An 18,789-nucleotide genomic window follows, 5' to 3' on the forward strand; every position below is an offset into this window, starting at 1 on the left:
ATTTGCACTCCTAAAAGGGATAAACTGTCTCCTCAAGCAGCTCCCTGACCGCCGTATATCCAAAGAGTCACCTCATAAAGGAGAGCTCAGGCTGACATCTGGTGGGTATCCTTCTGGGACAAAGCTAACAGAAGAAGAAACTGGCAGAAATCCTTACTGTCCTGTAGCTGCCGCAAGTGATCCCCAGGAAAGCAGGGTCTGGAGTGAACCTACAGCACAGGGGCCTGGTTGTTAGAAGTAAAACTAAAAAACAGGAAGAAATAGCTTCATCATCAAAAAAAGGACATCCACTCAGAGACCCCATCCAAAAGTCACCAACTAGAAAGACCACAGGTAGATAATACACAAAAATGGGAAGAAACCAGCACAGAAAGGATGAAAACACCCAAAACCAGAACACCTCTCCTCCTCCAAGGGATCACAACTCATCACCAGCAAAAGAACAAAGCTGGATGGAGAATGAGTCTGAGGAACTGACAGAAACAGGCTTCAGAAGGTGGGTAATAACAAACTTCTCTGAGCTAAAAGAACATGTTCTAACCCAATGCAAAGAAACTAAGAACCTTGAATAAAGCTTTGATGAAATGCTAACGAGAATAAACAGCTTAGAGAAGAATATAAATGACTTAATGGAGCTGAAAAACACAACACGAGAACTTCTCGAAGCATACAGAAGTTTCAATAGCTGAATCGACCAAGCAGAAGAAAGGATATCAGAGAATGAAGGTAAACTCAATGAAATAAAATGAGAAGGCAAGATTAGAGAAAAAACAGTGAAAAGAAATGAACAAAGCCTCCAAGAAATATGGGATTATGTGAAAAGACCTAAACTACATTTGATAGGTGTACCTGAATGTGACAGAGAGAATGAATCCAAGCTGGAAAACACTCTTCAGGATATTATCCAGGAGAACTTCCCCAACCTAGCAAGTCAGGCCAATATTCAAGTCCAGGAAATACAGAGAACACCACAAAGAAACAGAAATTCCATTTGACACAGCAATCCCATTACTGGGTATATATCCAAAGGATTATAAATCATTCTATGATAAAGACACATACACGTGTATGTTCATCGTGGCACTGTTTACAATATCAAAGACCTGGAACCAACCCAAATGCCAATCGATGATAGACTGGACAAGGAAAATGTAGCACATATACACCATGGAATACTATGCAGCCATAAAAAATGATGAGTTGGTGTCCTTTGTAGGGACATGGATGAATCTGGAAACCATCATTCTCAGCAAACAGACACAAGAACAGATAAACAAACACTGCATGTTCTCCCTCATAGGTGGGTGTTGTACAATGAGAACACATGGACCCAGGGAAGGGACCATCCCACACTGGGGTCTGTTGTGGGGGATTAGGGGAGGGACAGCGGGAGGTAGGGAGGTTGGGGAGGGATAACATAGGGAGAAATGCCAAATATAGGTGACGGGGGGATGAAGGCAGCAAACTACATTGCCATGTACGTACCTATGCAACAATCCTGCATGTTTTGCACATGTACCCCAGAAACTAAAGTACAATAAAATATATTTTAAAATAAATAATAAAAAATTTTAACACAAAGGCCAGGCTCAGTGGCTCATGCCTATAACCCCAGAATTTCAGGAGGCCAAGGCAGAAGGATCACTTGAGGTCAGAAGTTCAAGACCAGCCAGATAAATACAGAAAGAAACGGTCTCTATAAAAATTTTAAAAGATAAAAATAATAAATATAAATAGCCCTATTTCCAATAAATAATTATGATACATCAAAACAATAGAATACTAAAAATAATATTTATCTTAAAAAGAATCTGATTTATCATATAATCTGAAATGTTTTTTTTTAAAAAAAAAGGCTGAAAAAACACTGGAAAAAATAATATTTATTAAGTTATATAAGTGTAAACATTTAGTATCAGTTTAACAAAAAGGAGAAATATGGCTATATTGGTGGAATCAGTGGAGGGAAAGAGTAGGTCTTTGTGTGTTTGGGGAGAGGTGGATGGGAAGGTAGGTTTGGAAATGGAATGAGTGATAAACTATCACCACAGATGTGTGAACACAATATCAACACAATAGTGTGATAGTGAATAAGTTTCACAAGATCTAATGGTTTTATAACTGGGAGTTCTCCTGCATAGCCCTCCTGCCTGCCGCCATGTAAGATATGACTTTGCTCCTTATTCACCTTCTTCCATGATTGTGAGGTCTCCCTAGCCAGGCTGAACTGTGAGTAAATTAAACTCCTTTCCTTTATAAATTACCCAGTTTGGGTTACGTGTTTATTAGCAGCATGAGAACAGACTAAGATACAGAGTTAGTACTAAAGGAAAAATAGAGACTAGGTACCTGTCTGCATTTTATTTTAAGAGTATTGTATTGCAAGCATGTGGAGAAAATGTCAGGCCACTTATTCCAAACCTATAACATTCCTCTATATATACACAATTAAATGTAATAAATGTAATTTATGTACACAATTAACTGTCAATGTAATAGGAGTTTCCATATGGGGCTTGTGGCATACAAATTCAAACAGGAAAACTGGATTCCTTTGCAGATTTATTCAGATGAGGAAAGATGGAAGTTGGTTTCCTCTCCTGGCAACTTGGGCAATGGGAATAGTCAGTCTAGTGAACATGTTATGAGTGATCCCTGGGAAAGCAAAGTGGACATTTTAAAAATATAGGCTCAAAAGTATAGCTCTGTAGACTTGAGACTTTGGATTTCTTATTATTTGATTCTCAGGATGACAAATTAGTCAAACCAAAGATGAAACTTAATCAGATGATATACAAAAATATTTTATAGACTTTGTTTACCTTTTTAACCCAGAGAAAGCTATTCTTCTTTTACAGCTTGGATGGCATGCTATCTCCTAGGCATCACATTCTCTAAATTCTGGAGACAGAATGAATGAATTCCTCCTCTACATTTAAATACTGCTGTAGTAATACTTATCACAATGTATCATAAATAATTATTTATGAGTTTGACTATCTTGCTAGATAATGAATGTCAAGAGGGCAAGGGTTACAGCTTATTCAGTATGAAATAAAATACCTGGCTACAAATAGGTCGTACTAAAAATTAAAGGTTACAAAAAGGTTCTAGTAAAAATTAACTTAATACTACGTTACCCAAAGAAGATAATTCAGAAGTCTAGTGAAAAGAAAACATACTAAAAAGGCATAGTCTATTAAATGTAGTATATACCCTCTAATTTCTTCCTTTTAGGCCCTATCATTATAGGTATAGTACAATATGTAACTCAAATGCCACTCCCACCATTGAGTTTCTCCTGATTTTCCAAGCCAAAAAGATCTGCTCTCTCTGCACTTCTAAGCATTTCTTACCTCTGTCAAAGCCTTTACCTACTCTCCCTATGCCTCCTTTATTTTTCAATGTTTTGAAGGACTATATTTCATCTTTGAGTATACAATGGCTATCACTGGCCTGGTACATAATACATACTCAATGAATGTTTGTTAATTAACAATTTATTAGACTTGAAATAGTCAAAAGATAAGAAATAGTTTCATTTCTATTCCCTTGTTTATAAGCAAGATGAAGTCCGGAGTGGTCTTAGGAACCTTTTGTCTTCCTGATAAGTCCTTCTATGGTGTCCCACTGCTCCTTGGTGACCTAACACAAAAAGATGTCAATTTAATGTTCTTTTTACATGTTTTTAAAGCTAGTACCCTAGCTGTTCATATTACATTATACACACAAAATGGCATTACCTTTCTCAGACTGTTGAATTCCCCTGAAATAAGTACTTCCTCTCCACCATCAAATTTAATGACCTGGAAAAACAAATTTTTAAACTCTGAAACTAATTCCTTTCAAAAAGTTTCTGAACCACTAACCATTTTCCCATACTAATTGGATGGAATATCTCTTTGGCAGTTTAATCAAAGATGAAATTTTAAAGATAAAACTCATGATTAGACCTAAATTGATTTATCTAGTTTAAAATCCTATTTCTAACATCTTCATAATTTCAAAACTCTACCAAATCTCAAAGATCATCTTAAAGGTATATCTACCAAGGTAACTTGCATGTATTAATTTATCACTTGATATGGTTTAGCTGTGTCTCCACAAAAAGCTCACTTTGAACTGTAATCCTCACAGTTATTCCCAGGTGTGGAGGGAGGGACCCGGTAGGAGGTAATCGGATCATTGGGGCAGTTTCCCCCACGCCTATCTTTGTCTCCCTTTTCTCTCTCCCTATTGCCTGCTGCCATGTAAGACGTGACTCTCCTCCTTCGCCATAATTGTAAATTTCCTGGGCCCTCCTCAGACAAGCAGCACTGTGTCAATTAAACCTCTTTTCTTTATAAATTACACAGTCTCAGGTATATCTTTACCAGTGTGAGAATAGATGAATATATCACTGAATAAATGTCATAGGCTAAATAATATATGTAGTATTTTGATATTATTTACAGCTAAATACATATTTTAAATCATATTTACATTCAGCATTGTCACAATTGGTTCCACAACAGTCCTCCCTGCCCTAGACACACTCCTGAAAAAAAGTGAAGAGAAATAACGCTTACTGCTCCATTAATCCAAGAAGCATAATCACTACAAAGGAAAGCAGCAAGATTTGCAAGTTCTTCCACAGTCCCCAGGCGACCACAGGGAATTCTGTCAATCATTTCTTTCTCAAATGCTCCAGTTGGGTCCATACGGCTAAAAGCACCCTTAGAAATTAAGAAAACAATTAGGTTGTGTTGAGTTTTTCAGTGCAACTCCTTTCCTACTTAAGAAAAAAAAAAAATGTGTATAAAATGGCATGCTACCATGCAGCTTAACATCTTAGACTTTGTAAGTAAAAAAGAATTTCACCGAATTCTTCTTTAAAAAAAGTAGATCACTGGAAAATATAACCCTTTTAATCTTAGTTTCTTTTATGTAAAGTAAGAATATATATCTTAGCTACCTCACAAAATTATTATAAGCCTCAAATGAAAAAATGTATATTAAAGTACTCTGAAATCTGTATAAGCTTAGTGTAAAGGCAGTGGTATTACTAGCTTTTTATTTAATAAACACAGAAAAGTGACTCATGGGAAATATTTAAGAGGAAATTTATTTTCTTCTTTCATCCCAAAATATTGGAAAAGGAAGAAAACAAGTATGTAGAAATTCAATTAGATTCTAGAGAGAGAAAAACTGTAACTAAATTGGCCAATTTGCTTTCTGCCAATGATGTGAAGGAACAGATCAAGTTGAATTACGGATGTGCACTGATTAATAAAAACAACTGAATTTGTCTGTACTAGTGCCTTGAAATTTAGGTGACAGTTATTCTCAGTAATACAGGCATAAGACAGAACAAACACTCAGGGGACTCCATGAGAGACCTCCAGTTCTTCCCAGGAGGGTATAAAGCCCAGAGACAAGGTGTGGCAACTGGTCCCAATCCTGGTCTAAAAAGTGCATGCTAGGCAGTTTCTACACTTCAGCTTTCTTTTAATCTCTTTAACAGTGAATACTTATTATTTGAGTACAACTCCTATCTCAGTGGCTTGACTACAAATTCCTTGCTGTTAAGCACTTTCTCAGAGATATTTCTGTATCTTTCTCAGTACCCTTGCATACAGAGGGCAGTCAATTTACATGTTAAATAAATTAAGTAAAATGCAGGTGATTTTTTCCCCTAGATATGGGGGTCTTGGAGAGAAGCCTCTGTGTCTATAAGCTTCTTTTCAGATATGCCTAGGACAGGGCCACCTTGAATCATGTGTTTTAAGGTATGTTTTTAAGGTTTTCTCCACTAATTTTATTAGGCTGTTTAGTATTGATGTGACAGATAAATAAGATAGTCCATCAAGTTCCAGTCTCTCAGGAAGTTTTTATTTCCATTTCCCATCCTTTAAACTGCTAAATAAACTAATACGGCCATTTCCAAGTTATTATTTAATACCCAGAGCTACCTATAATCCAAATATCCCCTAGTATTATTTTCCAATATGTTTACAGAACTGAAAAAAGTTACCAAATTTTGCCTGGGCTTTCAACATTACAGCTGGTTAGCATTATAAATTCTTGCTTTAGGTGAAAACCAAGAGTGTGAGAGTGAAGTTATTCTGGGGTAATGAGAGAGCAGAGATGCTGTGGACATTCTGAGCAACAGCTGTAACAACATTAAAGATAATTACAAGTTGCAATGAGTATCTGCAAGGATTATTACTTACAGGTGAAATCCATGCTGTCAGACGGATTTATAATCAGACAGATGTGGGCGTTAGATGGCATGCATAATTGACTGAGAGTGAAAGGGAATAGGCATGAGTCAAGGAAAATGCTACCTATAGCAAGACTAAGCCTGTATAATAAATTACAGGAGCATTTCTTAAACTAAAAATATAGTTACATTTTCCTGATTTGAAAAAAATCAGAATGTCAGGCAATGTAAGAGCCTTTAAAATGTAGTGAAAGTTGACAAATAGAGGACAGTAACAGACTCCTGAAACAAATCAGGCAAAGTGCCAAAACTGATGGCATAAAAGATCTCAAAAGATGAAGGCACTGAAACAGACATTATGAAGAAATTGCATAGCTGCTATATTTCTGCCTGCCCCTTTATTTCTTATATTTGATAATGAATAAAGGCAAAAGCCTTTGCCCTAGAACCAGGGCTCTAAACCCAGGCATCTCTGGAAACATATTTATTAGTGTTTCATTATTTAATCATTCACAATGTAATAATAAGCAGAATACAACTTACTTTGGTTTTTATAGGCCCTGGTTGAATCACATTGAATCGCATACCATATTTACCCCATTCAGCCGCAAGAGATCTAAAAATTAAAATCAACAACATACATTCTGAAATATTATACCGTATATTAAAAACAGTAATAACCAAGACTCACTAGATGCTTACTACATGCCAGAGATTGCAACCCCAACAGGTAGGTACTATTATTGTTCCCTGTGTTACAGATAACATAACTTAGACACAGAGAGGTTACATTATTTTCTCTATGTCATATGGCCAATTTGTCAATCTCAAGAGTTCTAGCTTCAGTCTGTACCCTTAATCACTCTACTGTACAACCTACTGTTTACATTTTAGTGTCCTTAACCACTATGCTATACCACCTACCATTTGTACATTAGAACATTAAGTCCAGAAAAAGAAGAAAACAAAAAAAAGAACATTAAGTCCAATGTCAATACACATTTTTAAAGTATTCATTACTCACATTACTCACATAAAAACATGCCCTTCCCTCAGCTTTTCTGGAGTTTAGTCTTGTAGTTACAAAGCTCATTTTAACTTTACTAATACGCCTGCACACTGGATTACAATGTCTGTAACATCACAAGTGCTTTATTTGAGTAAAAGATTACATCAATCGAAAATATTAACCACATCCATGTCTAACTATGTTTTAATATAATTGTTGAATTAAACTTGAAAGGAAATAGGAATCTAACAAAATCTTGCTTAATGTCCTAAAGCAAATTATAACACTAATAGCAAACAGAGAACTTCAAAGGAACTTGTTTTAAAAGCTTACTTGACAGATAGCTCTTTTAAAATCTAAATTTATTTTAAGAATTTACATTTATGTGTATATTTGTGTGTATACATACTTATTATAATTTTTAAAAATGACAAGGTAGCTTAAAAGAATGCAAATGAGGAAGAAATAATAATTTGAAAGAAAGAAGGAAAGAAAAAAAGCAAGATAAAGAGAGAAATGCCAGAATTAGGAAATATAAAGAAGCCAAGAATGAAGCTAATATCTAAATGTACTGAAGTGTGTGACGTTCCATAAAACTGCAATAGTCACACCACAAATTTGAATCTACTCTTTCTATGACTCTATACAAAAAAAGGCAAGCCTCATTAGTTACACAATCCACAGTACCCATAAAGAAAGAACAAGCTAATTGCTCAGGAAAAGCACAATTGTTTCTAATATGAAAAATTGTTTAAGTCTTGCTAGACTTAAAAAAGAAAAATTGTGTGGTATAACAATCTCCTTAAAACACTGTATCCTTGCAATACATAAAATGGGCTAAGTTCAAAATGGGAACTTCTACACAGCAAAAGAAACAATCATCAGTGAACAAGTAACCCAAAGAATGGAGGAAAAGTTTTGCAATCCATCCATCTGACAAAGGGCTAATATCCAGAATCTACAAAGAACTTAAACAAATTTACAAGAAAAAAACAATCCCATCAAAAGTGGGTGAAGGATATGAAGAGACACTTCTCAAAAGAAGACATTATGCAGCCAACAAACATATGAAAAAAAGCTCATCATCACTGGTCATTAGAGAAATCCAAATCAAAACTACAATAAGATATCATCTCATGCTAGTTAGAATGGCGTTCATTAAAAAGTCAGGAAACAACAGATGCTGTTGAGGATGTGGAGAAATAGGAACTCTTTTACACTGTTGGTCGGAATGTAAGTTAGTTCAACCATTGTGGAAGACAGTGAGTTCTAGATCCTCAAAGATCTAGAACCAGAAATACTATTTGACTCAGCAATCCAATTAATAGGTATATACCCAAAGGATTATAAATCATTTTACTACAAAGTTACATGCACATGTATGTTTATCGCAGCACTGTTCACAATAGCAAAGACTTGGAACCGACCCAAATGCCCATCAATGGACTAGATTTAAAAAAATAGTGGCACATATATGCCATGTAATACTATGCAGCCATAAGAAAGGATGTGTTCATGTCCTTTGCAGGGACATGGATGACGCTGGAAACCATCACTCTCAGCAAACTAACACAGGAACAGAAAACCAACCACTGCATGTTCTCACTTATAAGTAGGAGTTGAACAATAAAAACACATGAACACAGGGAGGGGACCATCACACACAAGGCCTGTCAAGGGCTGAGGGGTTACAGGAAGAACAGCATTAGGAGAAATACCTAGTGTAGATGATGGGTTGATGGGTGCAGCAAACCACCATGGCACGTGTATACCTATATAACAAATCTGCACATTCTGTACATGTATCCCAGAACTTAAAGTATAATTTTTTTTAAAAAAAAATGGGGTAAGTTCTAAGAAACTATCACGTATCCATTAATATAGTCTTACAGCATCATTTCAAAGGCAAGTTCAGTAAAACCAGTTCTACAGAATAGGGTACATGTAACCTAAGGATAGCCTATTAACCTGACTTAATCCATGAATGCATTTCAGTGAAATGGGTGGGCTGTATTTCTTTCGGACAAAACATACATAAAAAAGGCTTCTCTGAGTGATGTTTTTGACAAAGTTCATTGCCATAGCTACCCTGAGCATTTATTTATAATGTATCTACTCTAAGTTGCTTCATGTCTTAATAGAATTACTGTACTGAGCAGAGTCTATACTATCCTATGAAAAACTGAGCAACCTGTTAAGAAAATCTACCTAGAGGAAAAGCCATCCTCTCTCTACTCAGAGGTATGCCAGATATATTTGTTCAGTTGCTAGCATGATCTTTCAACTATCATTAGGCTAGCTGGTAAACTGAAGAACTATTGGAATTTGATAATGAATCCACCTCATACAGTTAGCTCTGCATGTTTAAATGCTAAGAACAATATATTCAATATGTTAGCCATTATTATTGTTCATTCAACACGTTTATCATATACTTGCCATGTGTCAAAACTATAAATACTGTTTAGCCTCAAATAAAGTCAATCCCTGCTCTCAAAAGAGCAGTCTCTTCCAATCAAAAGAGGTGGGTTTGGTTATATAATGAACTAGTTACTAGGCTAGGAATTCTATGATGTGAGCCATACCTGCTTAAAGGAAGAACCTAGGTGGGAGTGACAGGGAAGGCTTCTCTGAAGAGGTAACATTTGAGTTGGTGGGTGAAGTAATAGGAGTTTATGGCAAGAGGCAGGGGAAAGGAGAAGGAGATGAGAAATTAAGAAGGTAGGATGGTAATATGGTTTGGCTCTGTGTCCCCACCCAAATCTCACCCTGAATTGTAATAATCCCCATATGTCAAGGGTGAGACCAGGTAGAGACAACTGAGTGATGGAAGCAGTTTTCTCCATGCTGTTCTCGTGATAGTAAGTTCTCACAAGATCTAATAGTTTTATAAGGGGCCCCCTTCACCTGGCACTCATTCCCTCTCCTGCAGCCCTGTGAAGAGGTGCCTTCCACCATAATTGTAAGTTTCCTGAGGCCTCCTTTGCCATGCAGAACTGTGAGTCAATTAAACCTCTTTTCTTTGTAAATTACTCAGTCTCAGAAATTTCTTCATAGCAGTGTGAGAACAGACTAATACAGATGGAGAAAGGAAGACAGCCAAGGCATATGGGTCAGTATGGGTAAAAGGCAAAGGCCCAAACAACATGCAGAATTTGGGAGCCTACAATGCCTTATTTAGTATGACTGTGTACTATAAAGTATAAGAAGAAGGTCAATGGGAACTCAAGCTGTAAAGGGAGGCACATGTTTATTGAGCATCTATTATATGCAGGAACACAAAGAAAAGCATCACAAAATCAGTTCTTAAAGGACATGAGATGGAAAGTTTTAACAAAATAAAATAGTCCCAACAAAACAAATATTGACATTGTACAAATGCTGCCAAAATAGTCAAGTTCTCATCCTTTATTGCAACACAACCCGACCTTAAAAAATGGTAATTATCTCTATTCAGACTAAGATTCAGCTTGTGAATAAATATTTCTATCTCAAACTAATGTGTATTTACTGATTTAAATATTTTAAAATGCACTGTGACTACTAAAAGAAGAATACAATAATTCAGCTCAACAAGCATAGAGCACCAGCTATGGACCAGGCCCTTCTAGGTACTAAGGATGCAAACATATGGTCCCTTCTCTCACAGAATTCATGCTCAAATTGGGACATCAGATTGCTTAATGTTATGAAAATGCCAGCCATGATCTGCTCTCTGCCTCTGCTATATAAGTATCTTATCTTAATTTTAGAATCTATCTATTAGAGTTTGCCCTCTCACTAGATTGGATTAAACAAACTTTTTAGGCACAGAGAGAAGGGAAAGATTAAAGAGAAAACACCCCAAAGGAAGTACACAAAACACCACAGAAAAATTCCAACAATATAACTCAGGCATAGATATATGAAAATGTATTGTAAGTTTAGGGAAATATGGAACAGTTCAATGTAAATTAAAGCATAAAAATAAATGGAATAGTAAAAAAATTTAAACTCAGCTGACAATGAAAACTGTTCTATATCCATCACTATCATATCCCTAGGACTAAGCACACATAAGGCATACAATAAATATTTACTGAATAAATAAATTAATTAACAATGGCCAGAGACAAGTCTGTTTAGAATGCCGTAGTGAGTTTTGGCTTTTATTCCAAAGAGTGACCAGAAATGATCTGAATTCTAGCTGGGGAATGTCATGAGCAGACTTACATGTTCTTAGAAAGATAATTCTAGTGAAAATGTGAATAAAAAATACAGGGGAAAGAAATTGCTAGCAAAGAAATATGCCATGATTATAGTAAGCCAGACAAGCTATGAAATGATGAGAACCTCCATTATATCAAAGACAATGGAAAAGGCCAATGGAGAACAAATTCAAAAAGCAATCATGGCTGGGTATGGTGGATCATGCCCAGCACTTTGAGAGGCTGAGGTAGGAGGAGTTCTTGAGGTAAGGAGTACCAAACCAGCCTGGGCAACATAACAAGACCTCGTCTCTGCAAAAAATTTTTAAAAATTAGCCAGGTGCTGTAGTCCCAGCTACTTGGGAGGCTAAGGCAGGGGGATAGCTTGAGTTTGGGAAATTAAGGCTGCAATGAGCTGTGATTGCACCATTGCACTCCAGCTTGGGTAACAGAGTGAAGCCCGGTCTCAAAAAAAAAAAAAAAAAAGCAGTCATGCTCTGCTGAGAAAACGCCACTGGACCTGGCAAGTGCTCATGGTCTGTGTTAGTACTCTTAATCTTATACAGTATGTACAATAAAAGAATAAACATGTGCTTATGAGAGGGCTTAGGGATGGCACTGCTAAAGATCTATGAGAAAGCAAAAAAGCTATAGTCCTGTGGTGTCTAATACGTAGCCACTAGCCATACACAGCTATTAATTTTTTAAATTTAGTTTCTCTGTCACAGTGGCCACATTCCAAGGGTTCAATATCTACGTGTGGCTATTGGATAGTGCATATTTACAGAACATTTCCATCACTGCAGAAAGCTCCAAAGGACAGTGCTGCTCCAAAGGACAAACAGGACTTATCTGGGAGATAAAATCTGTGTCTCATGGTGAATCCAAGTCTTTGTTTTACTTTTCTCTGGATGGAGACCAGAAAGCAGCAATTTGGTTCCCTGAGCCACCAAACTGTATTATTTATGTTCAGCAACAGAATTGACAAGGAGGTACTTACTTGCTCATGGCTTCCACGCCTGCTTTGGCAGAAGCACTCGGTACTACAAAACCTGAACCAGTCTCAGCATAGATAGTTGTAATAGCAAGAAATGCTGCTCCTGAAATTTTAAGAGGATACAGTTGATTAGCAATACAGCTATATCACTTCACATAAGGAAAACATGATTTATAGGAATCGGTTCTGATTCAAGAGGGCATAAGAAAACTGAAGTATTTTTAAAAACTTCACTCACTCTAAAGTAATGAGAGAATAACCTAAGAAAATTGATATGTCTTGCTACTAATCTTGTGATTTAGGATGGCCCAGTCTGCACTTACTTAGAATGTATGCCTAGCAAGTCAATACAAAACTCCAAATCTCAGAGGCCTGCCCCTATTGCACCTTGTATAATCAGCTGGGCAGGATTCCCATTAACTAAGTACTATTTGAATAAGAATGAATCAGAATTAAAATTAAACTAGCATGGACTTCTGCCTCTAGACATAATGAACTTACCCTTCTGCTGTAAACATCAAGAAACCTGAGTAAGATATATGCTACAATTATATACAGATACTACACAGCAGGCAGGGGAGGACTGTGATCTCTGAAAGAAGGAAAATGAATAAGCCCTAAGATACCCCAGATTTTTTTTCTAAAGGTACTATAGATGGTGGGATGAGGAGGAGGAACCCAAGCAGAAAATGGCATTCACAGAGTTAAGAAGATAGAGATCACTTTGGGAAGGCTGAGGAAAGTAAGGTTTCTAAGAGTTCCTCCAAGGAGGAAAGTATGCAGAGATATTAATAGAACTCCAAAAAGCTGAATAGAGTCTCACTGAGGCTTCAGACAGATAGTAAGCTGTACATGTTTAGTGTGAGATTCCCTGAGGCCAGGCAAAGAACAACTACCAGGGAGCTCTAAGTGATACAATTCCCAGAGCTCACATAGGGCTAGGAGACATGTGAGTTCTAAGCAGCTTCACTGAACATTGAAGACTTTTAGTAGAGAGCTCAGGAAAATAATAACAATAATAATAATGCCAGCCAGGTGCAGCAGCTCACTCCTATAATCCCAGCACTTTGGGAGGCCAAGGCGGGTGTATCATCAGGTCAGGTATTCAAGACCAGCCTGGCCAAGATGGTGAAACACAGTCTCTCCTAAAAATACAAAAAATTGGCTGGGTATAGTGGCACATGCCTGTAATTCCAGCTACTCAGGAGGCTGGGGCAGAGAATTGCTTAAACTGCAGGAGGTGGAGATTGCCATGATCAAGATCTCGCCACTGCACTCCAGCCTGGGCAACAGAGTGAGATTCCATCTCAAAAAAAAAAAAAAAAAAAAAAAAAAAAAACCTTTGTAGAAGGATTAAATTGGCCCAAAAGCAAAGGCTACTATAGACTTGCTAAAATGAAGCTTTAAAACGACCCTTCACAATAACATAACATTCACAGCAAGCAATAAAAAATTACTGCACATAAAAAGACACAGAAACCTAATCAGGAGAAAAATCATTAATAAACCCAGAGAAGAAAGAAGTAGCTGATAAATAGCCTTTTAAATGCTGTTACAAATATTTTTAAAGATTTCACTGAAAATATTAGTATGATGAGAACAGTGAAAAATACAAAATAGAAACAAATACGACTCCTAAAGCAGAAAAATACAATATCTGAAATGAAAAATTGAACAAATAAGTTTAGCTGCAGAAGAAAAGATCCATGAATCTGAAGACACAGCAATGTTAACTATCCAAAATGAAGGACAAATGGGGAAAAAAATCTGAGGAGAAAATCCAGTAGAACCTCATTGCCTGTGGAACAGTATCTAGCATTCTAACAAACATATAATTGGAGTCACAGAGGAAGAAAATGTACTTGAAATAAGGACTAAAAAAATTCCGAGTTTGGTAAAACTATAACTTACAGATGCAGAAAGCTAAACTAATCCCAAGCAGGATAAACAGGAAAAAAAATATATCAAGACATTACCAAAATCAGTAACTGAAAACCAGTGATATATAGATTCTTAATAGCAGCCAAATGTAAAAATAAACAGTAAAAATACACAAACACAAATAAAAATTTTCATTGTATTCTGATCAGAAATAATATAAGCTAGAAGACAATGGAGTTACATTTTTAAGGTATGGAAAGATAAAAGCTGTTAAGCCTGAATCTCACATCCATCAAAACTACCCTTCAAAAATAAAGGTGATATGAAGATGATATTATAGAGAAACTCATATTGCCAAAAGGAAAGATATCAGAAATGGTAAATAGGTAAATATAAAATATTTTTTCTTGTTTTCTAAATTTCTTTTTAAAATGACTGACTGTATAAAAATCAAAAAATCAGAAAATTTGGGTAGCCCACTTCTTAGAATGAGGTACTACTAGAAAGTGACACTGTTTACACAGTGGTCAATACTGTCTAGGACACAGTAGCTTCTCAACAAATTAACTGAATGAGGCCAGGAACAGTGGCTCACGCCTGTAATCACAGCACTTTGGGAGACCAAGGAGACAGATTGCCTGAGGTCAGGAGTGCAAGACCAGCCTGGCCAACATGGTGAAAAGCTGTCTCTACTAAAAATATGAAAATTAGCCAGGTGTGGTAGGGCGTGCCTGTAATCCCAGCTACTGAGGAGGCTGAGGCAGGAGGATCACTTGAACCCAGGAGGCAGAGGTTGCAGTGAGCCGAGATCACGCCACTGCACTTCAGCCTGAGCAACAGAGCAAGACTATGTCTCAAAAAAAAAAAAAAAAAAACCAACTAACTTAATGAATGAATGCATGAAGGCTTAAAAGGCTTATCCTTAGTTCCTGAGAAATCAGTGAATTTTTTACTTCTTTTTTAGTCCTAACATTGGATAAGACAATACTCTGTTTAATATTTACAAAAGAATCAAAAAAGTTTACATCTTTTACATAACAGTAAATACTTTAAGAAAATTTAAATTTGAAAGACTACAAGGAAAGTATTTTGAAGAATATTCAGATAAGTTTTTTCTCTGCTCCACATATTTAGTTTCTCTTTCTCTCAGCATTTTCCAGAGTAGAGAGAAAACTCAGCACATCCTGGGAAACATGGGGGTGTAGGAGGGGGCAGGAGTACCATTTTGAGGATAGGAAAAATAAGAATGGTTATGTTAGTCATTCTGGTAATTCCTTTTATATATCAAACAGCCTTTCAGATCACTGAAAATTACTTTGCTTCCAAAATCGTACTCTGTGAAAGAGGAGGGATATAGAACATTAGTGGGCTCCATTACAGTACATTGACAACAGATGCTAACTGCATCATTCTTACAGCAAAATTAAAAAAAAAATGCTTTAAAAGTGACAAATACAAAGCAAATGCTCCAATGGAAAGTGCACTACCTTTCACCTAAGATTGAACAGATAAGTTTTTCCAAGTGTGGAAAAGGAGTTAAGCCATTCTAATATAATTTAGATGCTGAAATGAAAGTTATTTTACTATTCTCTTTATCCCTTCAGGTTTTATTTTCTCAGCCCAGAAAATCTGGGTAGCCCACTTCTTAGAATGAGATACTGCTGCTTTTAATTCTCCTGAGTGTAAAAGGCAGGTAAAAATTGGAAACTGCACTGCTCCAATAGCATTAATGCCACAAGGTGAAACAATTAGCAGCTGGACTTCAAAAAATGAAAAGTGGTGCTAAAGCTCAAAGTAAAGAATTCCTAGGTCCCCAGGGTTAGTCACATATAGTTTCCTTCTTGTACAGAGGCCCATTATTTCAATTAGAATAACTGCACATGGAAAAGCTTTGTAAAAGGCAAGTTTCTAACAGCTCAGAGCACACAACAGAAATGAATCTATACTATTAATGAGGTTAAGAAAATAAAGAAGGGAAGCAATCAATGAAATAAATATTATGCTAGCCCATCCTTTGTTATTTTGAAATGGAAAAAAAAAGTAATAAAAGAACATCAAAAATCACATTATCTATTAAAAAAAAGCTAAGATATGTATAAGATTATGTTCTGATTTCAAAAGAAGACTCAAAAGCTCTAAAATCTGGTTTCAATACAATGAAAATTGAAAGAATCACTAAACAATTTTAGTTTCAATGACCAACAGAAGGGGAGTAGTATAGTATACAGACACCTGGGCTCAGAAACCGAGTCCACTATTCACTAGCTGTGTAGCTATAAGACTTTGGGGAAGTCGCATCCCTGCTCCAGGCCCTAGTTTTATCACCTGTAAAACAGAAACATAAGGCATGTCCAGCAAATGTCATCAGATTCTAAGAACTACTTGTTAATTCACTGCTGTTGTTGATTCTCCCTATTACTCTTCTGCTCTCATGCAAAAAGTCTGCCATTCACTAGCTGTGTATTAATAATTTGGCAAGTTGTGTTAGGAAACATCACCAGAGTGGAAGGTAGCTGTATAAGCCAAGACTCCAACAGGCATCCCAGCCGCCTAGTTAAATGGACACATCCAAGACTTTGTTGAACTCCTGTAGGTCAGGGCTGCTACACATGCTGAGCAGTGCATATGGGTGCCATATCTAATGAAGTATCTTTTACATTACAGATATTACATAATTATTTACTTATTTCAAAATTTACTGATTGTTCTGAGGGTTTCCTTTCTAACAAGATAAGAAATATGTGTGGGCAGAATGACTCCACTTAAAGATGCTAATGCCCTAATTCCTAAGAACTGAATTTCTTATGTTACATGGCAAAATAACTTTGAAGATGTTAATAAAGATTACAGACTTTAAGAGGAGGGCATTTCTGGGATCATCCAAGTGACACAGTCTAATCACATGAACCCTTAAAAACAGTAACTGTCTCTGGCTATAGTTAGAAAGATTAATTTTAAGGAGCAGGCAAGAGAGATGTGGCAGAAGGGAAAGTCAGTCCCCAAGCATGAGAAAGACATTATGGTATTGCTGGCTCTGAGATGTACCAGTCCCTATGTAAAGAGCAGAGAGGTCCCTAGGAGATGAGGTGGCCCTGAACTGACAGCAACCATGAAAATATAGACTTTAGTCCTACAACCACAAGAAACTTGACTCTTCCAACAACCTAAATGAGCTTGTGTGTGTGTGTGTGTGTGTGTGTGTGTGTGTATACATATATATAGAGAGAGAGAGAGACTCTTTCTAGAGCCTCTAACACTTGAGCTCTGCTGGATGATTCCTTGATATTAGCCCTATAAGATCTGAAGCAGAGAAACCAGACAAGAAACTCTGTGCATTACTTGTGAAAAACAGAATTACAAAATTATAAGTGTATGATATATTAAGCTGTTAAGTTTGTGGTCATTTGTTGTTGTAGTCATGATGAGAGACTAGTATAGTGTATTATATCAACTTTCCAACAAAGGGAAATAAAGTATTTTAAGAAATTTTTCTTTAAATCCTTGTTTAACTTTACCTATCTCCGAAGGACAAAGTCCACATCACTTGGCCTCATCTTCTATCCCTCCAGGCATTATATGTCACATATAAGCAACACTGAACTCCTTGTACTGCCTAAATACACAACTGAGCTGTTGGTTGCAGTTCTAACTGTTCTACTATTATTGTTGGCAATTAATGTTACTGACAATCATGATAAGAAGACAAACTTCTCTGCCTTTTTGATGAGGGCACAGAGGATACCTGTCTCCCAGCCGTTTTTCAATGACAGCCCATATGAAAATCTAAAAATCATTAATTCTCTATGTTATTCAAAAAAGGACTATAACTTTTAAAAATTAGAATAACCCTATACAAATAATATTACCTACTAAGGAAACACTTTTCTCATTTAAACATTTAGTATAAATACATCCCTCAAGTAGGTTGCTATTTTTAAGTTTAATTACAATAAGTGATATCAGGGCTCTGGTTTTTCTGACCAATTTTAATTATGAGTCAAAATCTGTTTCAGATACTTGATGGTCCCCTTATAAAAGATGTGGTAAAAATACATTTATCGTGGGGGAAACTTAACATTTTCTTTCATAACTAACATTTACTGAGCACTAGTCTGGGTCAGGAACTATTCTTAACACCTTACAGACATTAGCTCATATAATCATTACAGCAATCCTAGGAGGAAGGATTTATTATTAACATCATTTTACAGAAAAGACTGAGGCACAGCAAGATAATCTATCCAAGTTGATGGGACAAATAAGTATTAACCAGGATTGGAACTAGGCAGTTAGGCTCTAGAGCCTGCACTCTTGACTGCTATGCAACCACTACTGCATTGCCAAGAAATTTCTATTATGTACTTAGAAAGAATAAATAATTCATTTTCAAAATTCCCAAATCACCTTACCTTTACCTTATCTTCAAAAAACACCAAAAGGTACACAGTTGCTCTAAGAAATTTAAACAGATGAGCTAGAACTATTCTATCAAACAAGATGACTCTAGCAAAAA

The 18,789-nt window shown here is 36.3% G+C and overlaps 1 protein-coding gene across 1 annotated transcript in view; it reads right to left on the minus strand.

Annotated features, from left to right (window-relative positions):
* Nucleotides 1-3,478: 3,478 nt before the first annotated feature.
* DECR1 (2,4-dienoyl-CoA reductase 1) overlaps nt 3,479-18,789 on the minus strand; it is a 39,979-nt gene continuing 24,668 nt past the window's right edge. Inside the window, exons 6-10 of the mRNA XM_032249670.1 lie at nt 12,399-12,498; nt 6,746-6,818; nt 4,569-4,715; nt 3,744-3,806; nt 3,479-3,645 (exon numbers count right to left, since the gene is read on the minus strand). Coding sequence (XP_032105561.1) covers nt 3,586-3,645; nt 3,744-3,806; nt 4,569-4,715; nt 6,746-6,818; nt 12,399-12,498 — 443 coding nt within the window. The 3' untranslated portion in view covers nt 3,479-3,585. The remainder of the gene's footprint in view (nt 3,646-3,743; nt 3,807-4,568; nt 4,716-6,745; nt 6,819-12,398; nt 12,499-18,789) is intronic.

Source organism: Sapajus apella, unplaced genomic scaffold (genome assembly GCF_009761245.1).
Source record: "Sapajus apella isolate SASKATOON/1434 unplaced genomic scaffold, GSC_monkey_1.0 scaffold3, whole genome shotgun sequence".
Taxonomy (NCBI): Eukaryota; Metazoa; Chordata; class Mammalia; order Primates; family Cebidae; genus Sapajus; species Sapajus apella.